At 43.0% G+C, this 23,191-nt stretch overlaps 1 protein-coding gene across 1 annotated transcript in view; it reads right to left on the reverse strand.

Moving 5' to 3' along the window:
• The window catches only part of LOC124256157 (cleavage and polyadenylation specificity factor subunit 3-like), a 28,161-nt gene that overhangs the window by 1,256 nt on the left and 3,714 nt on the right, over positions 1-23,191 (reverse strand). The window contains 13 exon segments of the mRNA XM_046690114.1: positions 314-477; positions 1,708-1,795; positions 8,698-8,891; positions 10,141-10,249; positions 12,601-12,753; positions 13,374-13,520; positions 13,985-14,119; positions 14,121-14,144; positions 14,763-14,938; positions 15,838-15,988; positions 18,220-18,309; positions 21,161-21,253; positions 22,123-22,207. Coding sequence (XP_046546070.1) covers positions 314-477; positions 1,708-1,795; positions 8,698-8,891; positions 10,141-10,249; positions 12,601-12,753; positions 13,374-13,520; positions 13,985-14,119; positions 14,121-14,144; positions 14,763-14,938; positions 15,838-15,988; positions 18,220-18,309; positions 21,161-21,253; positions 22,123-22,207 — 1,609 coding nt within the window.

Genomic DNA, 23,191 nt, shown 5'->3' on the forward strand with positions numbered 1-23,191 from the left:
GATCAAACCCATCACCTTCCACTCTCGAGGGGGGATGCTTTTTTTTTAACCACTACAACACGGAGGGGGGCTTTTCCCTGAGAGGGATTTAAAGCTGCACAGGTAACTGCCATGCCTTGGAAAACTAGGACACTCATTTGAGCGTGTTTTTAGTTTAATGTTGCAATGGCTTGTAAATAATATACCCTGGGTCAAATAATCAAGGGATATAAGCAGTGGTCTCAGCCTGACCATCCCATCCATTTAGCCACCTCTTATGACAACTATGTGTTGCTTGGTACCCATTCTAACCAACGGGGCCTCAGTTACACACCTGAGTCTCTAAGTTGATCACTGCTGTTTTTTCATCCACTGTAACTGTGAGATTGTTGTTTTTGATTAGCTTCCCTGTGCTGGCCTGTCCGAACATCTCCTTCATCATGTCCATCACACACTCTTGAAAGTGGCTGCGGTCCACCACCATCACTGCGGGGACGTCTGCAACAACAAACTCCATCCCTTAGTTCCATTCAAACCATAGCTGATACAATACCTTTATGTGTGGAGTCCCAGGGCCTGTTCCACAAAGCTTTGCGGAACAACGAAGGACCAGTATAAAGAAGTACTGGCAGTCATTGCAATACAAATTTTGCCAATACAGCCATGACTTTGAGCCAGTGAAGCATCTGTGCGGCTTGATGTTGATGAGGTGAGGTGAGGTGAGGTAAAATTGGGTCTAACGTCGTGCTTGAGAATATTTCGCTCATATGACGATGTGCATGTGTGTGTATGTGTATGTGTATGTGCGGCTGCTTGTACTAGCCCAGACTTAAGCTGGTTTAATAGTGCTAGCCCACTGAGATACCATGCCGCAGTCAAGCATGAATACCCCACTCAGACACATTATACTGACTCCGAGCCGACCAGTCCTTGATGTACCCATTAATGCCGAACGCCAGACAAGGACCAACAAGTACCATATTTTAACGTCTTTTGGTATGATGCGGTCGGGGATCGAACCCGCGACCTTCCGCTCTCTGGGCGGACGCTCTAACCACTCCACCACGGAGGCGGTCTTGCTGTTGATAGTAACAATGATATCAGATCATATTCATAATACAAGTTTGTATATCATCACTAAATGATAGTTGGACCTCCCCATCCGGTCAGTTTCCATAAAATACAGTCTCTTACTGTATAAAAGTGACTGTCTATAATGGATATGCAGTTTCCGTTTCCGGGCGGTACATTTTACCCAAAAAAATGGCTAAATCAACACAAAATTGACTCACTCATCCACACGAAGCTTTGATCTTCTGCGTGTCTTGACACGAGACAAGGTTTGCTAATACGGATTAATGACCAATCAGCAGGGTATTGGTGGTGATTAGTAGGCCTATCTCACACTGAGTGAATTGTAATTGGCAAATCAAAATGACCATGCTGTTTTGGAAGTGATTTTAAACCAGAAGTATATGCTCGCTACCGTTTCAACTCCAGAGCCTGGATGACAGAAATCCAGATATCTGGATGTTCAGTTATCCGGAGGATTAATGAAAAAAACAATGTGTCGGGGTAACCGGGGTATCACTGTAGTCATCAACCTCATAATATAGAGACTTGCCTTTCAGCGACATTTCAAGCAAACAGTCACAACTAGTCCCTAGTCAATCACCTGCTCCACAGAGCTACAGACTACAAGTTCAAGTCTGAGACAGATACACTTACTTTTCTGGGGCATTGGATCTTTCTCTGCTCTGAGGATGACTGTGACAACAGAATCAGCATACATGTCTGTCACTGGGTTAGCGATCCACTGCAACAACACATTGTCATTAATAAACCAACATTAATTGCTCTGTTAGTTGTCCATGTCATCATGGCATACAGAATTCAGGAAAACAGATATTTGGTTTGCCACACTCAGTATTCCAGCTATTTGACAACGGTCTGTAAATAATAGAGTCTGGACTAGACAATCCCGTGATCAACATCATGAGCATCGATCTTAGCAGCAAGGAATTGTTGACATGTGTCAACCAAGCTCGGGAGCTCGACCACCTGATGGCTAAAGACTGATCCTAACACGGTTTTTCACAGCGATGTCAATCACTGACTTCTGGGCCCAATTAACAGAGCTATTGTAGCGCTATGACTGACGTAAGTCTATGGACATACAACAGTTGCAGCACTACGATAGCTTTGTGAAACGGGGCTCAGGTCCAGATTTGATTAGTTACAGACTGCCATCTTACAGCTGGAAAATTTAACAACACCAAGCATTGTCACTAAGGTGACATAATCCCCCATCGCAAATTATCAAATCAAACTTAAAAAGTAATGAAAGTTTAAGATGAAGTTAAATGTCAACAAAAACATGACCAGTCAACCTCTCTTGATATCTTCTCTTTAGTTGTTCAAACACACAAATATTTTCAAGACTGACTTTGACCTTGAGATGAATGTCATAGTGTATGAAATATGCAAAAATGGTACTAAAGACATTGCTTATTGAAAAACATTCAAGGGACTTCTTGAAAGTCTATGATGAAAATCCAGTGAATTCAGGTTAACATGCTGAAATCTTCAAAGTGTTGCAGTGACCTTGAAAATTATGTGAAGGTCACCAAAATTTAGCTAAACCTGTAGAGGTTTCCAATTCTTTGAAGAGAATCGTCCTTGGGGTACATATATGCATTTTCTGCGGCTGAAAATGTCAGGTGACAGTTGTATCAATGTTTTAATAAAAATATTGTACAATAAATAAAATCTGTTTTATCTATTATACGGCCCCCACCACGTGGAGTTACCTCCCTGCTGCGCATGCGCAGCCAACCAGGTAAGGCCCGGTATCATCATCAACCAGGTAAGGCAAGGTATCATCATTCCTTCTGCTGAATAAATCAGTGAACAGAATTGCGGGGAGGTGGGTGGCCCTACCCCAAGGACGATTCTCTTCAAAGAATTGGAAACCTCTACAGGGTTAGCTAATCCTTTTTCATAGAGATCGTCCTTGGGGTACATATATGCATTAACTCAGACTCCCAAAGAACGGAGGCTAGGGAGGAGGGAATTCTGTCAAAGTACACATAAATAGCGATCATTAGGAAGAATGTAACAGACGCCACAACACTCACCTGTCACGTGTCCCAAAGCTTCCGTGAGAGGCATGATGGGAGGGTAACCAATAGGGAGGAAAGTACTAAGAGCCGACCTCATAGGTTAAGCAAAGCAATTCGCACACAGTGCGAAAGTAAAAAAAACCGCCCACATCGTGAATCTATTATAAGAGCACCGTAAGGGGGAAACCTAACTCACAACCAACCATAATATCCTGAGAGAATCGAAAGGAGTTAAATATGATTACAGCGGATATATCAATGATACACAATTGAAAGCAGCATCAACTGTCCAGATAACCAAGACTCACTCGGTCAGGGTGGCAGGACACTGTCCACTGGAGAGAACAGAACGGCCAAATGCGCACGATCACGTAAATGTGTATCGAGCTGATAGTGCCTGATAAAAGTGCTAGGCCTGCTCCAAATAGCGGCAGAGCATATCTCTTCAATGGGCAGTACCAATGCAAAAGCCTTTGACGTGGCCACTGCCATGACAGTGAGCCTTCAACCCCTCAGGGGGGAGGCTTGCCCTTAGCCTGATAAGCAGCCCAAATGACCGATACAAGCCAGCCTGATAGGGTCTGTTTGCTAGCCGGCATGCCAGCCTACCCGCCACCGTAACAGCAGAACAGATGGGTACCCATACGGATCCCTTGTGTTCGTTTGATATAGACCTTGAGAGTCTTACACACATCCAACGGGTGAGTGCTCGTTGCAGAGGTCCCCGATGTGGAAGGCTGGGTAAGAGTAGGAAGTTCGATAGGAGCTGTCACATGGAAAACGTGATCGATCTTCAAACGGTAAGTACCCGGGAGGCTAATACTGACATGACCTGGATGGAACACAGTCAGCGCCGGGTCTGCAGACATAGCATGTAAGTCGCTGACCCTTCGCCCAGATGTTACCGCCACCCGAAATACGGCCTTCCATGTTAACATCTGTATGGAAATAGCCGATAGACGTGAGAACGTAGTCCTCGACAGCCAATCTTGCATGATTGACAAATCCCAAGGTGGGCTGGTTCGCCTGACAGCAGATCGAACCCGATCCACGGCAGCTAAAAAGCGCTGCATAAGAGGGTGCTGCCCGAGAAGAGCACCATCGACAGGGGTGTGGAAAGTGGAAATAGCCACGAATGGTCGAAGCCGCCAAGCATTCTTCCAAACGAGCTTGCAATAACTCCAATACTCGGACTAAATCCGCAGAAAAGGGGTCTGCAATCCCCCTAAATGAACACCAGCGCACATAGCGGGACCACCTATCCTCATGTTGAACGTTTGTCAAATCCCGCCTCGAAGCCAGAATTGTGTCTGCAACTGCTGCAGGAATTCCGCGTGCTTCGAGGCTAGACCTGACAGAGGCCAAGCCACCCACTGAATCCTTGGATTGGGGTATAGCACGCCGTTCTGAGTGAGGATGTCCGGTCGCAAAGGTAATAGAACAGGAGGCTGCGCCAGAAACGTGAGAATTACCGGAAACCAGCTCTGTGACGGCCATAGTGGTGCCAGTAGCACAAGTAGCCGAACTGGCTCGGTGGACAGCTGGGAGAGGACCCGGGGAATGAGTGGTAGAGTCAGGAACGCCCACAGCACCTTGGAGAGATTCCCAACATTGGTCCACCACTGAAGGTGAGGAGACAACCACCCAGGGACTGTGAGACACTGCTCCAGATCCTCCGAGTGAGCCCACAGACTCGCCAAAGCTTACTGTATAGGGCGCATCTTCAACCACGCCTGCCACACGACAGAGATAGTTGCAGCCATATGACCCAGTAGACGGAGCCAAGTCTGCGCTCGTGCCTGGGGCTGGAAGAGGAACGAAGACACCATCTCCCGTACTCTGGTGACCCGGTCGGGCGACAAAGAGACAAGACCCTTGTGAGTTGGGAACCTCGCCCCGAGAAAAACCAAGTCCTGGGTGGGTACCAGGTCGGATTTCTTGAGGTTGATTATCCACACTAGTCTAGGCTCGCTGGCTGAGTTAGAGCGCTGAGCAGCCAGTCGTCTAGGTAAGGGTAACAACGCCTTCCTTGCGACCTTGCGAGGGTAGCAGGCACTAACATGAGCTTGGTGAACACCCTGGGGGCAGTGGATATGCTGAAGGGGAAGACCATGAATTGCTAATACATCCCGTCGTAAGAGAACCGGAGGTACTGCTTGAACGATGGATAAATTGGCACGTGTAGATACGCATCCTTTAGGTCGATCGACGTAAGCCAATCGCCGGGCTGAACAGAGGTGATCACCGAGCGAAGTGTCTCCATCTTGAAGGATGGAACCTCTAGCATGCGATTCAACCCCTTGAGGTTGAGAATGGGATGGAACCCGCCGTCCTTCTTTGGAACGAGGAAGTACGTGGAATAAAACCACGCCTGTTCCTAGCCTGGTGGTATGCGCTCTATTGCGGACTTGTTCAGCAAAGCCTGAACTTCGTCTCGCAGTATACCCGCCTTGACGGCACCGGAGTGCGACGTATGCCAGTGAACTCTGGCGGGCCTCGCTTCCACAGTGGTAGATGGCAGATACTGACGACGGATAGCACACAAGTGTTGCTGGTAGCCTTCTCCCACTCCGGCAGGAATAGAGAGAGGCGGCCCCCCACTGGGACGTGTGGTAACAGGGCGTGAGTGGTCCCCTGCAGTTGAACTGACTGAGACGGACCCACGGGTCAGAGCCTCGTGATCGCGAAAAGGCTGCTGGGAACCAGACGAAGAGGACTGCTCCTTGCCCTTACCTTTGGCGGGACGGCTCCTCCTCCTACGCCTGCCCAGGGGCCGAAGCCAGCCGGCACATGGCGTAGGGAGGAACCCGCTACAGGAGCGCGGGAGCGAGAAACCCGCGGCTGCTCCAACAAGGCCTTAGAGTCCTTGAAGGAGGTAGCTGCTGCAAGGTCTGCTGTGTTGCTGCCGAATAACGGGACGTAGACAGCCACAGCTTGCGCATCCCCATGACTGCGCACATCACCGTAGACGCGGCAGACCGCAAAGAGTCTCGCGTCAGGTGGGCCTGCACTTCGGATAATTGGCGAAGCAGAACAACATTCGGGGAAACGTCCCCAGTGCTCCCTTCTGTCTCCAGAGCCGACCTTTTGATAGAGGAAAGGTAGGCCTCGTGGACCACCACCCTCACCTGGTGCATGGCATTCCAGTAGACTTCCTTGTAAGTCCGGTATGCCTGTTGCAGGGGGGCGCCCGCTAGGGCAAATGGTGGAACTAACCGCCCTTGCTTAGCAGCCGGAGCTGCACCTGAGGAAGCCGAGCTTCCCCTGAGGCCAACCGAAGTGAGCACCGAAGTGAACACGCACTCATCAACCACCGGCACAAAGAACAGAGAATCATCCCCGAGCTGGTACCTCTTAACGAGTTCAGGTAAATCGAACCGGAGGCGTGACCCAATCAGGAGGGGATCCATCACATCCTGCACCAGGGAAGGCAAGATACGGAGCTTTGTCTGCGAGGGTTGCCTAGTAGCAAACGCCTCGCCCGGCAGGCGGAACTCAGTTGAGTCCGAGCGACATGTTGGCACCGCGGCTTGGGGTATATACTCGACAATACGTTGCCTAACCTCCCGGAGAGCCGACAAGAAACGGAAAGTACCCTCCGACTCCTCGACCTCCCCAACTTCCATAGACTCGGCAACCGAGCCCAAGTCAGAATTCGGGTCTCCTCGTGAAGAGGAGCCAAAGCCTGACCCGCTGGGAGGCCGAGCCACAGACGCCCCGAAAGTGAAGAGCCGAAGGAACTCCCCGCTCCGGCAACTGACACAACACTCAAACCCCGGTCCCGAGACACGGGAGGAAGACCGGGCAGAACCGGCTCCTCCGCTCTCATGGGGCGGGGTGGCGCAGGGACCGGAACCCCAGGAATCCTCAACGGACCATGCGCCAGCACCGAGAGGGGGACTGGGAGCGAACCCGCCCCCTCCGGGCGTCTGGACCCAAAGCCAAAGGCAAAGGATCAACAGTCACCTCCAGGCTAAGGGATCGAGCCGGACTCGGCGATCCTACTCTTGGTCCCCTCATGAACAAGGGACTACATGGAGTCCATGTGCTGCTGAAACAATTGAGTGATTATTCACATATCAAAACCACTAGATTGGGATTGAGATTGGGAATGCGACTTATGCGAAGACTTAGGTTTAGCTTGTTTAGCCTTTTTGTCTTTGGACGGGGGGACCTCCTGGGTCAGTTCCCCTCCAGCCTCTCACAATTCCTTATAAAGAAGGAAATCAGCCGCCCATCTCTTCTGGGCCCGAGGGGAAAAGGCCAGACAGAGTTCGCAGATTTCAGGGTTATGCCCCGCTCTCTCTAAACAGCACAAGCATTTGTCATGCCTATCAGCTCTCGGGATATTCTTCCCACAGACAGTACACCCAGTAAACGCCTGAAAGCAAACACGCAAGCATGTAGCTAACGGCGGAACACAGCAGCATAAATATACACGTACAAAACATTGAAAAGTATGTGAATGCGACCACGCGACATGAAATACTTGGTTAATAACGCAATATTTCAACCAAGTGGCACGCTAAACTTCCCGCCATGGAATAGCAACACGTGCATAAACCACGGAAAAGCTAGCGTAAAAATTAATACAAAGTCACATAAATGAGAAATAACAGACTGCAAAGTCAATAAAACTGTTCTTATTCTTTTTCAAGAACGAATAAAGACCATACATACAGTTGTTGAAGTCTCAGACATTCTTCACAAGAGAAGTAAATCAGCTTAGTAACTCAGAACACGTGTGAACGCTTGAGTGACAGCAGAAGGAATGATGATACAGGCCTAGGTGCTTACCTTGTTGGCTGCGCATGCGTAGCAGGGAGGTAACTCCAAGTGGTGGGGGCCGTATAATAGATAAAAAAGATTTTATTTATTGTACAATATTTTTATTAAAACATTGATACAACTGTCACATGACATTTTCAGCCGCAGAAAATGCATATATGTTCCCCAAGGACGATCTCTTTGAAAAAGAATGACTGTGCCATGCACCTTCATTAGATGAAGCTTGGTGTCAAATATGAAAAAAATCCAGTGAATGGTTTTTGTGATATCTTGTTGACTATCTTAACATGCAATTTAACATACTGAAATCTTAATTAAGTGAAGGTCACCAAAATCGACTGGGACCTGCACCTTCCCTAGATAAAGCTTGGTGTTGAATATGAAGAAAATCTAGTGAGCGGTTCTTGAGATATCTCGCTGACCAGAGTAAAATGTTAAAGTTCCCTTGTGACCTTGAAATGAAGGTCAAGGTCACCAAACCTAAACGGGGCCTTTCTTATACTGTGATGAACCTAGGTCACAAATATGAAAAGAATCTAGTCAACGGTTCTTAAGATATTCTAATTCGTACGGATGGACGGACGGAGCCTAATACTATATCCCCTGCTTCCCACTAAACTTGCGGCGGGGGATAACAAATAAAAAATGCTCATGTTCAACAGGAAACCCTATCGAAACACATCATAACGACTTAATCCAACATGTCCTTGTTTTATCCCCTAACGCTGCCTTTAACATTTTTTTTACTTCATTGAAAAAACACCAAATATCTTCTCTGTTGAGCAACCATGACTATCTAAACACCTACCTCTATGACAACCATTCTTGGTTCAAACACAACTGTGATAGTCTTGAACACCCTGAGAGCCTGCTTCTCGTTGACTTTGATGGCTTCCACATCCCCAGCAAGTTGAGACAGGTAGTAGCGAAGAAGAGGGATTGTTCCTGTGTAGGCTATACTCAACCTCTGGGTCACTGTGCTCATGGCCAGATCAGTGTAATCTACAAAATCAATGTCACTTGGTAACTGAGACGTATATATCTCACAGTTGCAACGATATAATGTAGGTTACAAAATTTGCTGAAAATTAGCTGTAGCCCTGGATGACAATATGACCTATGTGTACATTTGTGAGTGCTTGAGTTTGGTTTTACGCCACTTTTAGCTATATTCCAGCAATATCATGGCAGGGGACACCAGAAATGGGCTTCACACATTGTACCCATGTGGGGAATCAAACACGGTCTTCGGCATGACAAGCGAATGCTTTAACCACTGGGCTACACCACAGTCCCTGTATGTGTACAATATACGACATATTAATGAAGCTAGCTTTGACATAGCAATTGGAATTTGGCTTGTGCAACTAGGTTTTTATCTTAGTTTGCACCTGGTGCAAGTAGGTTAACATCCCTTAAATCGAGCCCTGATCATGGTGGGGGACACCAGAAATGGGCTTCACACATTGCACTCATGTGGAGAATCGAACCCGGGTCTTCGGCATGATTAGTGAACACTGTAACGACTTGGCTACCCCATCACCCCTCCCACTCTGACACAACATGACATGAACTGACAAGAGGGAACAATATCTCTCGGGGGACTAGAATAACAGCTCCAATCTTCTGTAGCAGAATCAGCTAAATTTCAAATTAATGAATGCAAAGTAAACAAAGGTTTCTAACATTTAAACTGCAAGTTCGTCATAATTATCAGATAAAATCAAGGAGCATGAGGAATACTTAATGCACAAACATGCAGTGGTTTTAATTTTGAGGCATGTTTATTTAATATCTCTTTATGTAAATGAGCCCAAATACAAGTAAAAAATAAATGAAATAAAAAAATTGCTTGAAGTCTTTGTTATGAAGGAATGATGTTTCTGTTTACTGTACTTGTTTTGTTGCTTAATTTTGTGCTCGATATTTCAACTATATGACCCGTTACAGTCCGGGTTAGAATATTGATCTTCAGTAACCCATGCTTGCCGCAAGAGGCGACTAACGGGATCGGGTGGTCCGGCTCGCTGACTTGGTTGACACATGTCATCGGTTCCCAATTGCGTAGATCGATGCTCATGCTGTTGATCACTGGATTGTCTGGACCAGACTCGATTATTTACAGGCCACGCCATATAGCTGAAATTTTGCTGAGTGCGGCGTAAAACTAAACTCACTCATTCACTCAACTATATGATGGCATATGGTAAATGGGCAAACAGTAGGAGTGATGCTCGACAGTTTAGCTTACTTGGCAGATCTCCTGGTGCCACAATATGGTAGTTGAAGTTCCTCTTCACCAGGATCCCGGACACCTTGGTTCCTTGTTTAGCTTTCTCTGCTGCCAGACTGCCCACAACCTGCATTATAAATGATAACATTACACCATCCATCACTGAGAGCAAATCCTACACACCACTCCAGCGTGACACCACTCAGGATACCCACTCTATGCTTTCATTGAGTGTTTTTTCGTTAACAGTTAATTCAGTCAACAACTCATAATGCATTGTGCACAAGTAGCTAAGAGCTTGATCTTTGATTGATAACATTTTTATGTTTGCAATGAGTGAATTTAGTGCTGCTTTGAATAGTGTTTTACTAGACTGGTAAAGCTCACAAATATCTGATATGATGCTGAAAACCAAAGACCCAGGTATGGGATTTGAACCTATGACAAGTAGATCCAAACATGCTAAGGGACACAACTCTGTCCTCACAAATACAGTACTATATCCAAATACAACTTCAGCCCAAGTTGAGAGTAGGAGCTTCTTAAACTACAGCCATTGTGACCCTGACATCAACATACATTTGAGTCATCTCCCACAACAAATATCTTTCCAAGGGCCATTTTTGATTGTGCTTGGTCAAGACTGAGTCATTGAGTGATTTCGGGTCAACACAGCTTTGAACAGTTTTCCTATGTTATCACAAAGTATCAGTTTAATATAGAAGGACGGCCGAAATGATGCAGGATGTTTATCACACAAGAATTGTTATGCTGAAAACCTCAAAACAATGGCCGGATGAACTGGGATTCGAAAGCGCAATCATAGGTCGTTTGATTGCCCAAGGGATGCAACTCTGAACAACAAAATTGTGAAGCCTCAGACAACTGGTCCACCCATCCGCTGACAACAGGCAGACGTTCAAGACCTAACTTGTATGAGACAACTTAAATATGACAATGAAGCCATGTCATTAAAAAATATTGTACGTGGGAGTGTTTATCTGTAAAAAAGGAAAGTCGCACAGGTATCTCTGCTGTAATTTGAGAGAGAGCAAAAGCTCCATATCCCAGACCAGTTTTGATCATAATGAAGGTAAACTAAGGGGTTTGAATTTTTTGCTGTTGTCACTATTCGGTTGGTAGTCCTTCTTGGTTAATTTCTATCCATGATTATTGGATAATGGGAACAGATGATAATATACAGGCAAAATTGTCTCCGCCAATCGGAAAAGCAGAACTCACCCCAGGTTGTGCAAAACTTACAACATGTGTAGCTCCTTATCCCAGATCAGTTTAGTTCATGATGAACTAAGGGCTTTGGGGGTATTGCTGTTGTTATCAATATTGAGACTTGGTTCATTTCTGTTCATGATTATGATAGTTTCTTGCTTAAAATTACAAGAGTCATGAGAAGATGACATATCCCACCAGCCATCACATATTTGAAAGAACAAATCATCTGACAGTTATTTAAAGTCCAGCTTGACATTTATTTAAACTAAGTCCAAATCGTTTCCATGGAAATCATGAGAAATATTAATGTCAAAAATCTGTAAATAGCAAAAGGCACTATTTAAAAATTTGGCTAATATATCTGCCAAGTTCTGTTGAAAGATACTGAATGCTTTTCGAGTTGTGCACTGGAAATGAAGCCCACCCCTCCCTTTTGGGACTAAGTCCGAATTGTTTCCATGGAAACCGAGAAAATAATTAAATCACAAAAATCTGCAAATAGCAAAAGGCACCACTTTGGGATCTGCCTCACATATCAGCCAAGTTTTGCTGAAAGATGTTAAGAAGTTTTCGAGTTGTACTCTGGAAACGAAACCCACCCCTCCCTTTTTGGACAAAGTCCTAATCGTTTCCATGGAAACCGGGGAAAATAAAAACGCCAAACATCTGCAAATAGCAAAAGGCACCACTGAAGGATCTGTTTGATATATCTACCTAGTTTTGTTGAAAAATATTGAACGGTTTTTGAGTTATGCTCCGGAAACGAAGCCCACCCACCTTTAAGACTAAGTCAAAAACGTTTCCATGAAAAGCGAGAAAAATAAAAATGACAAAAACCTGTAAATAGCAAAAGGCACCACCTTAGGTTCTGTTTGATATATCTACCAATTTTTGTGGAGAAATATTGAACGGTTTTTGAGTTATGCTCTGGAAACAAAATGATTACGGACGGACGGACGGACGGACGGACAGACGAGGCGTCGACTATATCCCGCATTACATGCCGGGGGGATAATAACAGCAACATTCCAGCTGTTTCACAGAGGCTGTAATTAGCCGAATTGGACATTCGTTTGAATGACATTTTTAGCAACAATCCACTTCGTCAGGTTATGAAGACACATTACCAACAAAGACATCAGGTTTTATATAAAGTCATCTGTTACAACTCTGTTGGTGGGTACCTAACGCAGAATCCCATGTGACTGCAGTAACTATGACACACCAGGCAGTTTCAGGTCTGACCTTTGCTAGTTTCTCTCCACGGAAGTGTAACTCTACAGCGACAGTGTTGCGAGGGTTGTGGACCTCCATCTTGTAGTCGGTGCTGTCCTCATACTCCCGCTGTAGCGCACCCTTCAGACGACTCATCTCATTAGCTTCACCATGCACGAGAACCTGGAACATAGCATCCAAATATCCTCAACATCTCATCAGTGGATGATAATGATTTTACAACACTGTAAGCAACATTCCAGGATTATGACACTGGGTGACACATAGAATGGCCTTCACACAAGTGAGTGAGTTTAGTGTTACGACGCTTTTAGCAATATTCCAGCTATATCACTGCGGGGGAACACCAGAAAGGGACTTCACACACTGTACCCTAGTGGGGAATCGAACTCAGGTCTTCAGCGTGACGAGTGAAAGAATTAACCACTAGGCTACCCTACCGCCCCTCCCACAATGCAAGCATAACTGACTGACTGAAGTTTTACGCTTTTAGCAATATTCCAGCAATATCATGGCGGGGGACACCAGAAATGAGCTTAACACATTGCATGTTCGAACTGCTGATTTAACCACTAGGCTACCCCACCGTGCAAGCATAAGCAAACTGAACCGTCTTCTGCAGATGTAGGCAAGTGTTTCATATTTTGTTGATTAAAATTTGTGGCATACCTAATCACAAATATTGTTGCCAAAATGGGAACAGATAATAACAGACAGGCAAAATTGTCCCCCTCACCCCAAACGATAAAAGCAGGACTCAGCAGAAGTTGTGCAACACTTACAACATGTGGAGGTTTGAGAGCTCGGAGGAACTCGCTGGTCTGCTGGTAGTCTGCATGGGCGGAGAAAGAGATGTAGTCCACGGAACACTTCAGGGGCAGCTTCTGCCCCGTCATCGTCACTATCTCATCTGGCTCAGACAGGATGTGCTGAAACATCGTCAAGAAACTATCAGTGGGGCTTTCAGATCAAAGTTACCTCACCTGTGGGAAAGGACATAGATCCACAGCAACCTATGCTTGTGACAGAGGCGACTATATGGATTGGGTGATCAGACTCAATTTCTTGTTTACTTGTGATCGCAGCCCAATTGTAAAGATTGATATTCATGTTGGCTTGTTGTTTAACGCCCCTCTCAGCAGTATTCCAGTTATATGGTCTGTAAATAATCGAGTCTGGACCAGACACTCCAGTGATTAACAGTATGAACATCAGTCTACGTAATTGGGAAACAATGACATGTGTCAACCAAGTCAGTGAGTCTGACCACCCGATCCCGTTAGTGATACTGATGATGCCAATCACTGGATATTCCAATCCAGACCCAATTGTTACAGCTGTCATGTAGAGGGAATATTATTGCTCGTGGAACCAACCAATGAACCAAACTAACCTTTGCTAGAGTGCCCTCCACACAGTAGCCAGCAATGATACAGCCATTACGCTTGTCGGTACACCAGTTCTCAAACAGTTCCCTTGACAATCCACTCTGCATCATACCAGGACTGGCTAGCACCACTGACGGGCCCGATGTCTTCAAACTGCTCCATGCTCTGAAACAGAATACAGTTGACAATACTTGAGAGATTTTAAAATTACTTGGTAAAATGTGGCACTATTTCATTCCTCCTTGGACTTTCACAAGCATTTTGTATTTTGTACTTTTAGATATCAATATAAAGACTGATGTCTGTTAGTGGGGTCTTACTGAAGGTACTTTATTTTCAATTCCTCTGTAAACAAATTCTAAAATCCAAGGCTTTTTGAACACTTGTGATATGATGACATATGTCAACCAAGTCAGCGAGCCAGACCACCCAATCCCGTTAGTCGCCTTTTATGACAAGCATGGGTTACTGAAGATCAATTCTAACCCAGATCTTCACAGGTCTAAAAAATACAGCCCCGTGGGCGGATCCAGGAATTTTGAAAGGAGAAGATTCAGGGGGTTCGAATTGGCTCCGCCAACGCAATAAAAAATCTTCAATGTCATATTAAGTAATTATCAAAAGGGGGGTGGGTTCGAACCCTCTGAACCCCCCCCTCCTCCTCAGAATCCGCCACTGAGCCCTGTGTCGCTGATGGGAATTGGCATTCCTGCTGGTAACCCCGCAAGTACGGTTCCCATTTTAGCAGCCATTGTGGCCACTGAATACCCATTCAAGTCACACCTTGAGGTTGATGATGTGTTTGAAGATGAAGGGGTTGCTGATGGTGATCTGACGTCTGATCTTGTCATTCATGGCGTTGATGTATGTCTGGTACACACTCATGCACTTCTTGGCGAGCGATGATGCATAGTAGATGGGGATGTCGTGAAGCTCAGGATGCTGACTCCAGTATTCATCTGAACAAAATGTGAGTCATTTCAAACCAAGTGTTTAAAGTTAAAAAGATATTTGCTAATTGTCAACCACTTATAGTGTCTCTAGATTCAAATATGATGAGAGTAAAGAAACCAATGACTGGAAGGAAAGCTGAAAATTCTTGTAATAATCCAATCAAAATGAAACAGCTGATTGAGTGCAACAAAGCCATAATATTTCATGTGAAATCAAAGTTTGATATTTTCAACTTGGGAATATTTATGGACATTTCCTGCATATTTGTGGTCAACTATTGGCCTCTGAGGAACACAAGGGAAGTTCTGGACACCTCAGCAAAATGTACGACCACCCCCACCTTATAGGGCTGCGCAATATAACCGGTTTACCGGTATTTACCAGTTCAGACATGAAAATGATACGTATTGCGAAAACCGGTATTTTGACATGCATTCGGAAAACTTCGTAACACTCGGAAATCTTCGGATATTTCCGTTTTTTGAATTGTTCTTTTCCCTGTTTCATTAGTGCCAAATGTTACTTACATTTTTATTTTGTCATGATAAAAAGTTTTTATAAAAGGTTAATCAATCATAGTGAGTTTGTTGTGTTTTTGCTTTATAATCAAGCATTAACTCGATTATAAATAGATTTTGTTAACAAAATAATCCTTGCAATATATTGCAATACATATCGCAATATATGATTCCGCATCGCAATATATCGCAATATGAAAATTCTCTGCAATACCCACCCCTACCACCTTATATTAAATGATCAGTCCTTAATAAATCAGCATGTTCCATTCTTCTTTTGCACTTTGAGAACAGTCAAATATTAGTAACAGGAAAATATATTATGATCATGACTCAGCACCAGTAGGATGAAAAATAAAAAATGTCAGAAATGCATAAAGTCTTACCTAAAATGAGAAGCAGTTCCTGAGCTCGGCCAAGAGCGAAGACAGGCACGAGGCAGCGACCTCCTCGATTCACAATGTCATGGACAAGACTGGTAAATCTCAACTCTCTATCTTCCCGCTTCTCATGGATGTGTGTGCCGTATGTCGACTCCTGGAACATAATGTAGAGTACAGCCTAAGCTCATCACAGTGATACTTTGTTTACAGAGCTCCTATACTCTTAATCCCATACATCAGTCACATACCCTACATTTGGTCTGGTGGTATGGACTATAACTTGAGACCACTATACCGTATATGGTCCTGCCCTTAAACTGTCCTGCCCTTAAATGAAAAATGACCTATCATGATGCCAAATACACTTCCGTCATATTATATTATTTTGCTTGTAAGATACTTGGATTTTTATTACCAGGTACATGTAATTATCACGATGAAAACATAAGGGGGAAGATGGGTGCTTTCAGCAATCTTGAACCAATCTGATTCAAACATCAATTCCTCAGACCAAAAGTTAGGCAAGTAAACATTTTCTCAATTCACTGGAATGGCATTGCCAAAGACACATGTCAGTAAACTTCTGGTTAAAGGTAAATTTTCATGATTCTTGTGATGAAGATTTGGAGATTTAACCCATTCAACACCGCAGGCCAAATAATCGGCCACAACGTTATGAGTCCCCAGACACCGGAGGCCGATTAATCGGCCAGGCAGTAGTCACGTCAAAATGAGACATAATTTTAGGAACCTACCTGACTTTTGATTCATATATCAAATCTATCACATTTCACAATGTCTGAAAACACTTATTAAATTTCAATTTATCATATATTATCAGCAGAATTAAAATTATAAACTATTTTTCGCAATATTATTGAAAACAACGATTCTCGGACACATGCTTTAGCCGGCGGGTCCACAATAACATTGTCAAAAAGCAAAGTAGCGATGTTTTGAGGAAATTATTAAATAAATTGAATAAACTAATGAATAAAATCAACAACAGCATTCATAAAAGTTGTCAAACGTACATATAAAATTACTATTTCAATCTTTTTGTGCGATCATGTAATGCAAGTCAAGTCACTGACAAGTGACATCTTGGCTCTCGCCGCCTCAATCTTCACGGCTTCGGACCGCGATGTTTAATCTTGAAAATACATACATGAAGCATTTTTTGTCACAGGTCATAACCCTAGCTACTCGATCACGTCCAATAAGTTCCATAATTTACGTTATTGGTAGCGATTTCTTGCTTAATATGTTCAGAATAGCATTATTTTACCCAAAACTTTTGTCCAAATCTAAAAGATTTAAGTTTCTTTAGGACGGTATCCATTGCCGTAATATGATTGGCTGCCTTAGGTCCGATGTCTGATTTTGACCAATCACAACCCTTATAGCAGACTGTGGCGAAAAAGCGTCATTAGAAACCAATCTTTATCAATAAAATGCGCTTCTTTACAACTGTGAAAATACTCTTGGCAAGGGTACAGTGATATTGTTGATGTTCAGAGCTTTTGAAGAGCGATGCCCGACATCAAGCGATTTGCTAGCATGTTATTCATCTGAAAGCTTCAGCGGAGGTATTTTCAGTTGTTATGTCATTTTACACCGGCGAGGAAAGCGCGAATGTCGGGAAATAGAGCGACCATACATATTGTTTAAGAAATCTTTTTATAATAATTTTCTGATTCAGTAAAAATGAAAATATAAAAGAAAAAAGCCGCGGGCAATTTATGACATGTCACAAATGGAAAAAATAAGCCATAGTTTTTGCTCCTTTAGGTTGGTTTTATCTGGGCGTTACAAATGTAGCTTGCATTTTCATTCAAATATAAATTTATTTAAGTTGTAGTTGTATTATTTGAATAATATTATAAAAATAAACTTCATATTTATCAACAGTAGGATTAGATCTTTTAAATGGTGTATGGGATGTAGTAGCAATAACGTTTTACAAGCTTATAATTTCCTTCACAAACATAGACTTCATCTATGACCTCAGAGTCTCTGGGAACTCGGTGTCATGGCAGTAAATGCCTCTGGTTGACTGGTGTTGAAAGAGTTAATGTGCGATTTCCAAAGTGTTGTGTATTTTGCACTTATTGTTGTTTAAAGAGTCATGTGATAGCAACATGCACATAGGTGATAGAGCTTGTTGTACAGCTAAGGGGAGGCTTTGCCAACAACAGTGATATGGAATCACTCAATACCACATACCCCACCCACCACCCAAACAAAAAACTTAAAACAAAATTTGACAAAAAAAACACACACATTCAAGCAATGCACTTGAAGGAATCTGAGATTACTGTCAGGTACAAGTGGAACAGAAAATGCTCCCAGATGGAGATGAGAGGGTATCATGAATTAACTCACGATGATGACGATGTCCGGCCGTACATTGGGGATCTCAGCTGCCATTAAATGTCTGTCCTCCTGTCGTGAATAGTCTCCAGTGTACAGAACCTGTCAATAGCAACTTGACAGTTTGTAACAGTACCGCAACAGCTACACTACACTGACAGTTAGCAACAACACTGCAACAGCAATACTACATTGATAATTTGCAACAATAGTACATTGACAGTTAGCAACAGCACTGCAACAGCAATACTACATTGACAGCAACAGCAATACTGCATTGACAGTTAGCAACAACAATACCACATTGACAGTAAGCAACAGCACTGCAACAGCAATACTATATTGACAGCAACAGCAATACTACATTGACAGTTAACAACAGCACCGATCCACCACATTGACAGTTAGCAACAGCAATACTGCATTGACAGTTAGCAACAGCACTGCAATACTACATTGACAGTTAGCAAGAGCTATACTACATTGACAGTTATCAACAACACAGTCACAGCAATACTACATTGATAATTTACAACAACAATAGTACATTGACAGTTAGCAACACTGCAACAGCAATACTACATTGATAATTTGCAACAACAACAGTACATTGACAGTTAGCAACAACACTGCAACAGCAATACTACATTGATAACTTGCAACAACAATACTACATTGACAGTTAGCAACAGCACTGCAACAGCAAAACTACATTGATAATTTACAACAATAGTACATTGACAGTTAGCAACAGCACTGCAACAGCAATACTACATTGATAATTTGCAACAACAATAGTACATTGACAGTTAGCAACAACACTGCAACAGCAATACTACATTGATAACTTGCAACAACAATACTACATTGACAGTTAGCAACAGCACTGCAACAGCAAAACTACATTGATAATTTGCAACAATAGTACATTGACAGTTAGCAACAGCACTGCAACAGCAATACTACATTGACAGCACTGCAACAGCAATACTGCATTGACAGTTAGCAACAGCAGTGCAGCAGCAATAATATATTGACAGCAACAACACTGAAACAGCAATACTACATTGACAGTTAGCAAGAACACTGCAACAACAATACATTGACAGTTAGCAACAACATTGCAACAGCAATACCGCACAGACAGTTAGCAACAGCACTGGAACATCAATACAACATGGACAGTTAGCAAGAGCTTTACTACATTGACAGCTACGAACAGCACAGCAACAGCATATTGACAGTTAACAACAGCAGCAACAGCAATACTATATTGACAGTTAACAACAGCACCACAACAGCAATACTATATTGACAGTTAGCAACAGCACCGCAACAGCAATACCACATTGACAGTTAGCAACAGCACTACAACAGCACTACTACATTGACAGTCAACAGCAATACTACATTGACAGTCAACAACAGCACCGCAACGGAAATACTGCATTGACAGTTAGCAACAACAATAGTACATTGAAAGTTAGCAACAGCACTGCAACAGCAATACTACATTGACAGTTAGCAACAGCACTGCAACAGCAATACTACATTGACAGTTAGCAACAGCACTGCAACAGCAATACTATATTGACAGCAACAGTAGTACTACATTGACAGTTAGCAACAGCACTACAACAGCAATAATGCTATATTGACAGTTAGCAACAGCATACACATTGACAGTTAGAAACAGTCAACAACAATACACATTGACAGCAACAGCAATACTGCATGGACAGTTAGCAACAACAATACTACATTGACAGTTAGCAACAGCACTGCAACAGCAATACTACATTGACAGCAACAGCAATACTACATTGACAGTTAACAACAGCACCGATCCACCACATTGACAGTTAGCAACAGCAATACTGCATTGACAGTTAGCAACAGCACTGCAATACTACATTGACAGTTAGCAAGAGCTATACTACATTGACAGTTATCAACAACACAGTCACAGCAATACTACATTGATAATTTACAACAACAATAGTACATTGACAGTTAGCAACAACACTGCAACAGCAATACTACATTGATAATTTGCAACAACAACAGTACATTGACAGTTAGCAACAACACTGCAACAGCAATACTACATTGACGGCAACAGCAATACTGCATTGACAGTTAGCAACAGCAATATTCTATGACAGTTAGCAACAGCAATACTACATCGATAATTTGCAACAACAACATTATTGACAGTTAGACAGTTAGCAACAGCAATACTACATTGATAATTTGCAACAACAACAGTACATTGACAGTTAGCAACAACACTGCAAGAGCAATACTACATTGACAGCAACAGCAATACTGCATTGACAGTTAGCAACAGCACTGCAACAACATTAGCACATTGACAGTTAGCAACAGCACTGCACGAGCAATACTGCATTGACAGTTAGCAACAGCCCTGCAACAGCAATATTACGTCGATGAACTTGCATCAAGCAAATCACCTAGTGTGACCCCCAGATTCTGTCAGTTACCTCTTACAATAAGCATGGGTTGATAAGTCCAAACCTAACTGAGATCTAAACACAAGGAGACAAGCATGGATTGCTGAAGACAAATTCTAACCCTAATTTTCCCAGGGTTGACAACATGCCACCAATTGCCCACCAATGGTGGTTCTAACAGAGAGGAGGGATCATTTGACTTTAAAGAGTTACATAAAAACATGATTTCATTAGAATCATTACTGCACCCAAAACACCTGTCCCAACTAAACCTTATTAACAGCTATATGAATTCACTGACAATAGAACACACTCTATCATAACCATTAGTAATAACCATGAGCATAGCATAGCATAGCATAGCATAGCATAGCATAGCATAGCATAGCATAGCATAGCATAGCATAGCATAGCATAGCATAGCATAGCATAGCATAGCATAGCATTATTTTCAAATGACAGGCTCAGTATGGACTGACCTTGACCCCAGCAATCTCTATCATAAACATGGCCGCCCCCAACACATGTCCAGCTGTGTAGCACCAGAACTTCACGCCATTCACTTCAGTTTCCTGAAAAGAAACAAAGCTCAAACTAAATCAGCTGACAAAAATAATACAAAACAAATGAAAGTTCATTTCTGTTTACTGACCGAAACTCAAATGCACACTATATTAACATTAACCATGATTTCAGAAAGCAATCACTATTTACAACAGTATGTCCTTATTAATGATGTTTTAGTCCGTATTTAACAATCAAAATGCTTAGTTGGCTTTAGTAAAGTCCTTATTGGACTTTACAAATTTTATACAATTGTGCCCTGATTTGAAACTATTTGAGGCAGCCACCAACAGCATGCATGACTAGAAATGATAAGCTTAGGGACAGAGATGAGTGCTGCAAGTCTTGCGCAGGTTGTATGTGCATCACACGCTATCCAGAACAATGTCATACTTAAACGCTTGGTGCAGTCACAGGAATGTTTGGCTGTGATTTAATCTTTCTGTTGGGCAGATTTCAAGACATTTACCACATTTGTGAAACCCACAAGCATTGATCTGAAGCTACACAAACCTAGAAACACGCTCGGCATTCGAAACCACAATCAGAGGTTGCGCAGGTAACCAAGGGATGCAACTGTGTATAGCAAGTGGCAACCCATAATAGTGACAGTCTCATGTTAAGAAATTCATGTATAATTTCTTCAGTGGCTATCCAACTAAATGACTCCCTCATGACAATAGTACACACGGGTGACCTAGTGAGTTAAGTGTTCGTTCATCATGTTGAAGACCCAGTTTGATTCCCCACATGGGTACAATATGTGAATACCATTTCTGGTGTCCTCCGACATGATATTGCTGTAATATTGCTAAAAGCGGCATAAAGCCATAATAACTCACTCATTCACCCTTATGACAGCAAAGACATATCGTACCTGATGGAAGTTGACAGTTTCAATTTTGTCCATGGAATTCTCAATGTCTTTCTCTGAGTAGAGCTGTGCCTCTGTTGCAATGTTGCTGATGATTTGAAAAATTCAGAATCAGAAGAAAATTTCAGAGTTGCCATTTTTTAATTACAGCATTATAAAACAATTTCAAAACATTTTTAAGCTTTATACTTCACTAAACAGCTTTGAAAGAGCCTTTAATAATTTAAGAATAAACACAACCAACTCTGTTCCATAACACAAATAAGTAGTGTTTACCATAGGGCTGGCTGTCAATATAGATCATACAGATTAATAATCGTTAACTATATCATTGACAATTCTAAGATGCTTCGGTGAAAGGTCAAAGGCGCCGACTGTACTTTATCAGACGATAATGTGCCCTTTTTGCATTACGTCACAATGTGTTGCCATCACTGCGCCATTCTAGTCTGCCCCCTCGTGATCGAACACTTTTGCATTACGTCACAATGTAACCGACGTCACGATGCATGTCAGTTGTCATCGCCTCGTACAGCCTCCTACTGTAAACTACTCTGTTGCATCCAGTTTCTTGGTTTGCAGTTGCTTCACTCAGCTAACATCACTGGTGGAAACATTACGTTTATGTTTTCCGACGGATAAAATGTCTCAGTTTCACTCACAATTTTACAGCGACACGGTAACGTTTGCAATGTTTACATTCCCACAATGCAAACGTGGAATGTCGCTTGACTAGTCAGCTTCATCTGGATGTACTGATCTAAACTTACGTTGGTAGTAGAAATGCGACGTTCATATAGCCCCATATGGTTTAGGTTAATCACAGATGTACTTAAAATAATTTAGAGAAGGTATTTAATCCGAACGTAAAATGTCATCGAAATGTTTAGCATTTGTTTTTTCTGTTAACGTTCGTCTTAACGTAGGAGGGCAGACACATCATTAGAACAGCGCGCCAGTTAGCCCTGTGTGAGGATTCTTAATTTAGGTCGCCGACACTGTCGTTTGTTTTCTGCCTTAGATTATTCGTAATTATCATTAAAAAGTATTAAATTTGGCATCTTAGAAAAGA

Source organism: Haliotis rubra, unplaced genomic scaffold (genome assembly GCF_003918875.1).
Source record: "Haliotis rubra isolate DU_JTF1 unplaced genomic scaffold, ASM391887v1 Scf62, whole genome shotgun sequence".
Taxonomy (NCBI): domain Eukaryota; kingdom Metazoa; phylum Mollusca; class Gastropoda; order Lepetellida; family Haliotidae; genus Haliotis; species Haliotis rubra.